The sequence below is a fragment of the Eptesicus fuscus genome, chromosome 19 (genome assembly GCF_027574615.1).
Source record: "Eptesicus fuscus isolate TK198812 chromosome 19, DD_ASM_mEF_20220401, whole genome shotgun sequence".
Lineage (NCBI taxonomy): Eukaryota > Metazoa > Chordata > Mammalia > Chiroptera > Vespertilionidae > Eptesicus > Eptesicus fuscus.
The window spans coordinates 44,768,085-44,778,393 of NC_072491.1; the positions used below are offsets into that span (position 1 = coordinate 44,768,085).

The following is a 10,309-nucleotide window of genomic DNA, read 5'->3' on the forward strand; positions in this document are numbered from 1 at the left end:
AAAGGGTCCCACTGAGTGCCTTTTCCCTGTGGCTTATAAAGGCTGCAGATCCTGGTGCCTTGATAACCCCTCTGCTTGGTCACTATTCCCTTAGACTGGTTACTATAGTAACTCCTAGGCTCAAAGGGGACATGTGAAGTTCCCACTCCTTCCTTATTGTTTTCCTATTCCCTTTGGGCTTTCTTCTCCTTCTGGATGAAGGGCTTCCTTCTCTTCATTTTGTAAATATAGACCTTTTGCTGTTCCCAGCTCCCTCATTCTATGGAAGTGTACCTGTTGCAGCTTTTCAGCTTCTCTATTCTATGGAAATATACCTTCTGCTGCTCTGCTTGCGTCTGTATGATGTTGTAATGGCAGACACATATCATTATACATTTGTCCAAACCTAGAGAGTGTACAACACCAAGAGTGAACCCTAAACTATGGACTTCGGGTGATAATGTGTCAGTATAGGTTCATCAATTGTAACACATTTACCATTCTGGTGGGGGACATTAATGGAGGAGGCTATGCATGAGTTGATGGTTCTTTAAATTTAAACATCGAATTATGCTATAACTCAGCAATTCCACTTTAAGTATATACACAAAATAACTGAAAATAGTGACTCAATCAGATAATTGTATGCCATGTTCAACGCAGCATTTTTCTAGCCAAAATGTAGAAATAACCCAAGGTCCATCCATCACAGATGAATAAACAGAGTGTGGTACACACACAGGATTATTTATTCAGCCATAAAAAGGAATGAGATTCTGATATATGCTACATGAATGAACCTTAAAAACATTATGCTAAATGAAATAAGCCAAACACAAAAGGACAAGTATTGTTATGATTCCACTTATTTGAAATATCAAGAACAGGCAAATTCATAGAAACAGAAAGTAGAGTAAAAGTTATCAGGGGCTGGGGGGAGGGGAATCGAGAGTTATTGCTTAACTGTTACAGAGTTTCTGTTTGGAATGATGAATAAGTTTTGGAAATAGTGGTGATGATTGCCCAACATTATGAATATAATTAATGCAGTTGAATTTTACACTTAAAAACAGATATAATGGTAAATTTTGTTATGTGTATTTTACCACATTAAAAATAAACACTCAGTTAATAAAATGGGGAGGGGAAATCACTGAAAACTACTAATCACAGCTAACATTTATTTTGGATACATCCAGGAGGGGGTTCTTTTGCTCTGTCAAATAAATAGATTTAAAATCTAGCAAACATCATAGCAGTATTAAGGGCCAAGTCTACAAAAGAGACAGGAGGGAACATTTCAATAGTTTTAACAGCTATACAAAGTTACATATTGTAATGAAATATAAGTATATTCAATGGCTTTATACTTGTCTAATACTTGACATTTCAAATTTTGAAAATATGAAAATTATTACCAAGCAAAACTCAGACCACATTAGCAAGGTTTAAAAAAGGGAGCAATTTAATTATTATAATACAGAGAGCTTTAAGTTTTTAAATGTGTAAAAGAAAGAACAGTTTAGTGCATTAAATTGTTACAATCTTTACATTGCTTCTTTTAAAAAAGTTAACAGTAGTATGAAAAAGCCACCCACAAAGCCAGCTGTCTGAGCGAAGAAATCAGCTAAACGGCAGCATTTTGGAATTACTAATAAAGCTATAGTTAAAAAATGAAAAGTTTATAAAAATGAAAGCAGCATGCATATTCAAGGCTTTTTCATAACATTTTCATTAGCTGACAAACATTTAGGTAAAAACATGAGATTAATATTTATTATCCATTAAATTAGATTAAACTGGCCAAGCCCACTACATCTGGTCATTCAGAAAAAAACAGACAAAAAACCCCAACATTTTAAAACACAAAGCTAACGGAGCCCTGCCAGAGTGGCTTAGTTGGTTGAGCACTGTCCTGTGCACCGAAAGGTTGCTGGTTCCAATCCCGGTCAGGGCACATGCCCTACAGAAGGCAACCTCTCTCTCTCTCTCTCTCTCTCTCTCTCTCTCTCTCTCTCTCTCTCTCTCTCTCTCTCTCAGCATGTCCTCAGGTGAGGAATAAAAGTAAATGAAAATAAATAAAATAAAATACAAAGCTAATTGAACTGAACATTTCTTCTATGAAGAAAGCACATTTTGAAAAATGGTCCCCTAGTCACAAAAGAAAGGGTCCTTCTCAACATGAATGAACAGCACCAGTTTTTACAAGGTTTATAAGTTAGTAGGAACTTTCAGTCTCCTGAAAAGCTGACTTTTAATTCATTATGATCAGTTAAGAATTTTTTTTCTATTCACTGAAGTTATTACACAAAGTTGAATTTCACTGAAAGATAATTCTTGAAAATTCTGATCTGACACCTGTACAAACATTTGATTTCCATACGATTGGCATAGCATTTATTTCAGAGGCTCACCCCATCCAAATTCTTATGCCAGTTTCTTTTCCTTTTTCAGTGTTGATTATCTTCAGTTTAATAAAAATCCAATTCAGCTTCGAATAAAAACAAGTAACAGAAGCATTACAAGTAGTAATAGTGGTATCCATGAAAGATCTAATCATTAAGGGCCAATAATACCTCAAAATCTTATTGTGCCAACATGTATCAAAAGGCTGTATTTTCACTTACATTGAAAATGTATAAGCCCATGCATAACTTTTAATCTTCATGCAGGGCCTGATAAATGACAGAAATAAATCAGGTTTTTCTTTTTCCTGTTTCCAACAATTTTTACTCTGGGAACTTTTTGGTCACTCAAAGTATAAGCCTAATAACATATCAGAGAATACAGACAATAAGGTCCATCTCACCAGATATACAGTATTACACTAGACAAAATATGAGGACAAGCTCTAGTGGTCATTAAACCCCCTCTGAAAGTCCAAGAATCAGAATGTCTCCATCTTATCAGAATAAAAATGTATTAAAATTTGAATTTTTACAAGTTGTTTTTTAATGTGTTCTATTTACATTGCAGAACTTCCACCAGCTGCAGTAGTTTAACTTTGGCACAACATTAAGTTCCATTTCTTTTGGGTACTGGATCCTATTTTTTGAGAATGTGTATGCTCCCAAAGGGTTTCAGTGTCATAAAGATTGGGCCCATTCACAGTAAATCAGACAGCTTGAGTTGAAGAATTGATTCTCCTCCAACGTTTTAGGCAGCTATAAAAAAAACACACACACACACAATAAAAAACTAAAAATTTAAAGGAAACCATACTTTAATGTTTACCTCTTTTAGAAATAAAAATGATACAAATTAGCCATGAAAACACATCCTCTGTAATCACTCAGCAATACTGAGATCACTTCCAAATATATAATGCAGTAGATTTTGTGTGCAATTCCTATGTATGTGTTCTGCATATACTAGACTTGCCTTAAAGACATTTTCACCTATACGTAATAATTTTTACCTATATTGCATATACCTATATGAAATAATTTATTTAAAATTATTAGTAAGAAGTATATATTTCATTGTCAGTGTCTGTAATAAATAAACTATGAAATCTAAACTCTTGTATTTTTTCTTTTTTCTTAACTCTTGTATTTTTTTTCTATTTATATACATCAAGTCCTCAAATAACTTTGATTGGTTCAACACCATTTTGTTATAACATGATGAGATGCTACAGGAACTTAATTTTTGCTTATATCCATCAGCCTGTGGTAAAATTGGGTTTCCTTATACATCACTTCGCTTAAAGTCACAGACCTATTGACAACATTAAGTGAGGACTTACTGTACAAGGCCGGACTGTGCAAAAGACACACATGTATAGTAATCCTCCTTATCAATGGCTTCACTTTCTGTGGCTTCAGTTACTTGTGGTCCACCACAGTCCAGAAATATTAAATGGAAAATTCCAGAAATAAACAATTCATAAGTTTTAAATTGCATGCTGTTCTGAGCAGCATGATGAAATCTCACATCATCTCCCTTCATCCTGCCCAGGACGTGAATTATCCCTCTGTTCAGCAGATCTATACTGTATATACTACCTGCCCATTTGCCACTTAGTAGTCCTCTGGATTATCTGGTCAGTTATCAGAGAGAGAGAGAGAGAGAGAGAGAGAGAGAGAGAGAGAAAGAGGGTGGGGGAGATAGAGAGAGAGACACCACATTCACATAACTTTTATTACAGTAATAGAAGCCCGGTGCACGAATTCGTGCACAAAAGAGGTCCCTCGGCCTGGCTTGCGGGATTGGGCTGAAACCGGCTCTCTGACATCCTCTGAGGGGTCCCAGATTGCAAGAGGACTCAAGCCAGGCCGAGGGACCCCACCGGTGCATGATCAGGGTTGGGGAGGGACCACAGGAGGGCTCCTGGGCATGTCCAGCCCATCTAGCTCAGTCTCGATCAGCCAGACCCCAGCAGCAAGCTAACTTACCAGTCAGAGTGTCTGCCCCCTGGTGGTCAGTGCACATCATAGCGAGCGGTTGAGCAGCCTTAGCATATTAGCATATTACACTTTGAATGGTTGAACAGATGACTGGACACTTAGCATATTAGGCTTTTATTATATAGGATAATTGTTCTATTTTATTAGTTATTGTTAATCTCTTACTGTACCTAATTTATAAATTGGACTTTATCATAGGTACATACATACAGGAAAAAACATAGTTTATAAGGGGCTTGGTACTATCTGTGAGGGTCTTGGAACATATCCCAGAAGGATAAAGGGGTACTACTGTATCTCACTTTTTGCAATAACTATTTTGGAAAGGGTTGGTTACTTTTTTTTGGTATGTTGCACTATATTTAAATGAAAAAGTAACTACTGAGAGGAAACTTACAGTGAATCCTTTTGTAGGATAAAAACTTAATTTGTTAAACCAATAATTTGTTAATTAATGTCTTTATAATTTCAGACTTTTGCATATATATATTTTTAAATATATTTTTATTAATTTTAGAGGAGAGGAAGAGGGAGAGAGATAGAAACATCAATGATGAAAGAGAATCACTGACTGGCTGCCTCCTGCACGCTCCCCACCGGACGTTGATCCTGCAACCTGGGCATGTGCCCCTGACTGGAATCGAACCTGGGACCCTTCAGTCCACAGGTTGATGCTCTATCCACTAAGCCTGTGGTCGGCAAACTGCGGCTCGTGAGCCACATGCGGCTCTTTGGCCCCTTGAGTGTGGCTCTTCCAAAAATACCACGGCCTGGGCGAGTCTATTTTGAAGAAGTGGCGTTAGAAAAAGTTTAAGTTTAAAAAATTTGGCTCTCAAAAGAAATTTCAATCGTTGTACTGTTGATATTTGGCTCTGTTGACTAATGAGTTTGCCGACCACTGCACTAAGCCAAACTGGCCAGGACTAGACTTTTGCATATTTTAAGAGCAAGGCAAGTTTGCATATGTACCACAAAAGTACACGTATAACATGTATGACACAATTTTTGAAAACTGTGGCTTTGTGTGAAATATTTTATCATAGCACCTATTCAAGTATTAATATAATAATTATCCACACAAACTTAAAGTAAGGTCAAACTAAAGTATATAAAAAGTTCACATTAGTTTTAGAAGACTGCAATTCCCCAAAAAATCACTGCAGAGGTTACTACAACAACAATTCATTGCGGCAAAAATTTTGTTGTTTTAATCTTGGCTGAGTGCACATTTTTGTGTCTAGCAATAAAAAAAGAAAAAGCCTGTTAAAAATATTTTATGTATCTGGGTCAGAAGAAAGCCTGTCCTGAAGAGTTCTGACAGTAGGAAATGGAGGACTGCCTCAGGATAAAGCTGTACAAAGCTATTTAACTTATAACCTACAATACAGTTTGTTCTATAACCTGAATGAGATTTATTCAAAAGTAGGTGCATTTTTAGTTTCATCTTTTTCTCTGCCTGAAAAAAAATGTTAATGAAAAGAAAACTTGGAAAAGGATTGCTAAACAGTAAGAATAGTGTCTGGGACATATTAAGCTCTCTATAAGCAATTGTTATAACAAAATAAATAAAACCATGAAGGAAGATGTGGGGGAATGAAGGAGATACTGTGCAGAAAAAGAGAGGGTAAAAGTAGAGGCTGGGATAGAGATGCAAAAAGCTAGGGAAATACTTAAATATGCTCATGTGATCCTAAGAGTCTATGCCTCGTTTCCTCCCTTACAGTCTGACAACACTGCAGTAATTTCGGATAATAAGATGCTTTTGGACTACTGATAGACATATACAAACATTTCATGAAAATTGCATTGTTTTTTGAAAAGTACAGTTTTATCCTGAAACACTCAAAAACTGAGAGTAAAGAACAGAACAATGTTACGGAATTCCAAAAGTATTAAGAATTGAAGTCCTAACTCCAAACCAGATATCTGATTTGCAACTACAGTGACGTTTTAATTAATCCAACCTATAAAAGAATGAAGATTTAAGGAATATGCCAAACCTTTACATTTAAAGCATATTTACTTGCACTTTTATGACTACAGGGAGATATTTTTAACTAAATACAGCATTTTTGCTGGTAGCAGGTTTGTTTTATATCAAAGAATGAAAATACATTTTAGGCAATTGAGTTAATTTAATATCAAATTTGTTGTTTACCTTTTGATCTCTAAAACAGAAATAATTTATATTACAGTTTTTAAAAACAGATGCCACCCAAGTAAACATGGAACTTATATATGGCCTAAAATAGACCTTTGGCTTTTAATAGAAAAAATATTGAGTTATTTTTAATACATAAAGCATTTTAAACTTTAGTTAAAAATCTTACAGTTTTGGGGTTAATACAATGAAAGAAAAAAGATACCATTTTCACCTAGTTTCCTGAAACTGAGCAATCCTCACCCCTGTGGCAAGTCTTTCCTGCAGTATACTTTCCCCCTTCTTTTTAGTTTTTGTTTTTTAATTTCCTTAAATAGGCAAAAAATGAAGCTTTAGTGAAGGAGGGTTACAAAAACTACACTTTAGTTATCTTTAGTATTTGTGTATTCCCTCATACCCACCAGTCTCCCTTCTTAGAAAATGGGTGACTTTCCTTTAAAACAAAGTACAAAACACTAAACTCTACATATTAAACAGAACAATCATAATAATCAGACTATACATGCTAATCATATATTTATTGGCTATACTCCTAGTACCTAGTTCTCTTATTAGGTAAAAGAAAAACTATTTAAGAAAACTATCAAAAGTGGAGATGACAGATACCAGGTGGCTGTTCTAAATGTGTGTGGTTGATGAATATATGCTTGGATTAAAAACTTACATTTCAGTCATCTGATTTAGAAAGCTTCCGCTTCACATGTTGTGGGGGTTCCCAGGTGTCACTATCATCTGTTTCTTCTTCATCCTCTTCCTGATCATCAACAACTTCATCTTCCTCCTCATTTTCCTCAAATAACTCTACACCTAACTCTGATCTTCTCTGTCTTTCGGCAAACCACTCTCTGACCTGCTCATAGCCCATGTGTGATTTGTTAACAAGTTCGTCAAGGTCTTGCTCATTAAGAAATTTGTGCTTCAGGTAATAATCCTTAAGTATTGCAGTTCCAGTTTTAAATTTTATGAGTGACGCCCCCCTGTCCCAGTTGTTCATTCTCTTGCCTCCTCTAGGCCGCCCGCGCGGCCTTCCTCTTCCCCTTCCTTTGGGTCTTCCTCTCCCCCTTCTCCTAAGGGAAGACAGACCATTCATACCACTCGAATTGGAGCTTTGATAGTAGTAGTACCATTTTAAGTTTCCATTTTTCCAAGCATAACGGGTGTCCCCAAACCAACTAACTATGTCTGGTCTAGCAAGCCCGCTTTCTTTGGCCAACTTGTCATACTCTTCTGGTGACGGCCACTGGGTTCGGACAAATGCACTTTTGAGCATGTGCAATTGCTCAAGTGTTTTTTTACATATCTTGCCTGCACTCCCTGCCTTAGGCGCACCAGATTCATCTCCAGGAGAAGTTTCTCCCGCTTCTTCTTTGGAACTACCTGCATTGGTTTCATCTATTTCCATTTTCTCTTCCTTTAAAGCTTTTGATTTCTTCTTCTCTGTAAACCAAGCATCAATTTCTCTCCTGGTCAGTTTGGTTTGCGCTCTTAACCTATTTAATTCTTCATCTGTCAGTACGGAGTTGTTGAGAAAACTGGCCTGAAGGGCCTGGAGCTGCTCTGCTGTCTTTTCTTTAAACTTTTGGGGAGTAAAGTCGGGGAAAGGATTCCAGGATTGTTTATGCTGTGAAGTAACAGCAGTTGGGGATTCCGTGGTTTCATCACTGGAGTCGATAATAATGGGAGTGGAGGAATCATTGTTGAGATGTAAGCACTGATTACTCTTTGAATTTCTCTGATTGTACCTCGTGTCGCTAAACCATTTTTTAATCTCTCCTTTTGTCAAGCCTGTGATTTTCATAAGTCTGCTAATTTCTGAGTCATTAGGAAACTGATTTTTAAGGTAGCTGACTTTTAATTCTGCCAGTTGCTCTTTAGTCTTTTTTGCCCGAATGCCAAATGAATCGGGGTTTGCCAGTGTGGTTTCGTGTTTGACAGGCTGAGAAGTTGGGACTGCTGCTGCTGCTGCTGCTGCTGCTGTTGCTGCTGCTGCTGTTGCTGCTGCTGTTGCTGTTGCTGTTGCTGTTGCTGCTGCTGCTGTGGCTGCTGCTGCTGTTGCTGTTGCTGCCGCTGCTGCTGCTGTGGCTGCTGCTGCTGGTTTTGTTTCTGCAGGAGGCTGAGCAGCAGGGCCCTGACTTTTCTGTACACTGCTTTGATTTGGCACCCCTGCCACTGTCAAGGCTATCGGTGCTGTTACCGGCAAGGTGTTTGTTCCAGCTACTTGTGTAAGAACCAGGCCTGGCTGACCAACTATTTGGCATGTCTGTAAAATGGATGGTAAGCCATTACTCCCTGTGGAAATGTGTGTCGGAATAACAGTTATGGTCTGAGGTACAGTGTGTACTGTTCCGTTGAACTGCTTCCTTCTTGCCTCCTCTACTTCCTCAGGAGTCCAGCTCACACCATGTTTTAGACGTTGGGCTGAAAACCATATCTTGATCTGTTCCTCTGTATATTTTGCTTGAGCGGAAAGAACAGTAATTTCTGACATGGTTGGATAAGGGAATTTTTTGTAGGTGTTAAGCAAAAGGGGGTTGTTATCCAATGCAACATTGTAGGTAGGAATGCTACTAACAGGAATTAAGACTTTGGGAATCAAATTGGAATTCTGCTGAGCTGACACAGCGGTTATCACCTGTGCTAGTCCAGGAAGAACTGCTGCTGGGGTCACTACCGTGCTGGCAGCATTTGGGTGTATTCTGTTGACAATGGAAGTACTGGTATTAGAGTCAGAAGCTGAAGAACTAGGATTTTCCACACTTTCTTCATGGTCTGGTTTGATCTCCTTCTCTTTCTCTTCAGGAACATCCTCAATTGAGTTATGATGAATTGTAATACGCTTGTTCTCCACTTTATTTTTCATCATTTTCATGATGGGAGTTTTACTGATAGGAATTCCTGAAGAAGAAACTTCTGTAGATTCAGCCGACTCCGAGTTCTCCTCTTTAACAAAACTACCATCAAAAGTCAGATCGTTTATAGTTTGTTCAAAGATTGTCTGGTTATTTCGTTTCACCATAGTCAACCTAAAATTCTCTTCTCCTGGGTGGTACTTCAGATTATGCTCAGAAAGTGCATCATACCTTTTGGTGAGAAAATTACATTCAACACAAACATAGGAGGAATTTAGCACTATGTTGGGATGTTCTGAATCCACATGAAAAGTAAACATATTTAGGTCTGGAGTTTGAAAAGTACAATATTTACATTCATAACCACCTTCAACTTTTTTATTTTGCTGATTGTCAGAATCCACAGATTCATGAACTTCTTCCTCACTTGAGATGCTCTCTGCTCTGCTGTTTTCTACAGGCGTGAGTACAGGAGGCCCTTCATCCAAATCTGATATCAACTCGAGGTCTGGATCCTGTTCACTGGCAAGGACCATGCAGGGTGTTGTTGATTTTCGCCTGCTTGCCATTCTGATGTTATGGGGGAAATCTCAATGGTGATTAAAAAGCATTGAGGCTTAAAACTATTCAGTATTCTTCATTTGAAAACAATGGCTTTTGGTTCTTCAGGTCCATTTTTATGCTCAACAAGTCTCATTAGCAGCTTTTTCATGGTTCAATCAAGTAAAGAATTTATTGTTGGCAGATAAAATACTGTTGAACTGCTGGAATTTTTGAAGCACAACTCCAATCACCTACATTAAAATAAATTTAAAAATGTTTTTAAATGAGTGATTATGATCTTTTAAACAAATAAGTTATATTTCACTTATATGAAGTTGTAGGATGGCTTAGTTATAAAGATCTGAAAT

General features: G+C 37.4%; 1 protein-coding gene across 1 annotated transcript; it reads right to left on the bottom strand.

Annotated features, from left to right (window-relative positions):
• Nucleotides 1–1,422: 1,422 nt before the first annotated feature.
• Nucleotides 1,423–9,967, bottom strand: ZHX1 (zinc fingers and homeoboxes 1). The gene is made up of 2 exons (XM_028147924.2): nucleotides 7,214–9,967; nucleotides 1,423–3,143 (listed from the first exon to the last, which is right to left on the bottom strand). Exon 1 carries the CDS (start codon nucleotides 9,965–9,967, stop codon nucleotides 7,217–7,219), a length of 2,751 nt encoding a protein of 916 aa, XP_028003725.2. The 3' UTR covers nucleotides 1,423–3,143; nucleotides 7,214–7,216.
• Between the last annotated feature and the right edge of the window lie 342 nt (nucleotides 9,968–10,309).

Bases quoted from the DNA above. Each gene is read 5' to 3' on its own strand.
- ZHX1 (XM_028147924.2), bottom strand. From the start codon at position 9,967: ATGGCAAGCAGGCGAAAATCAACAACACCCTGCATGGTCCTTGCCAGT.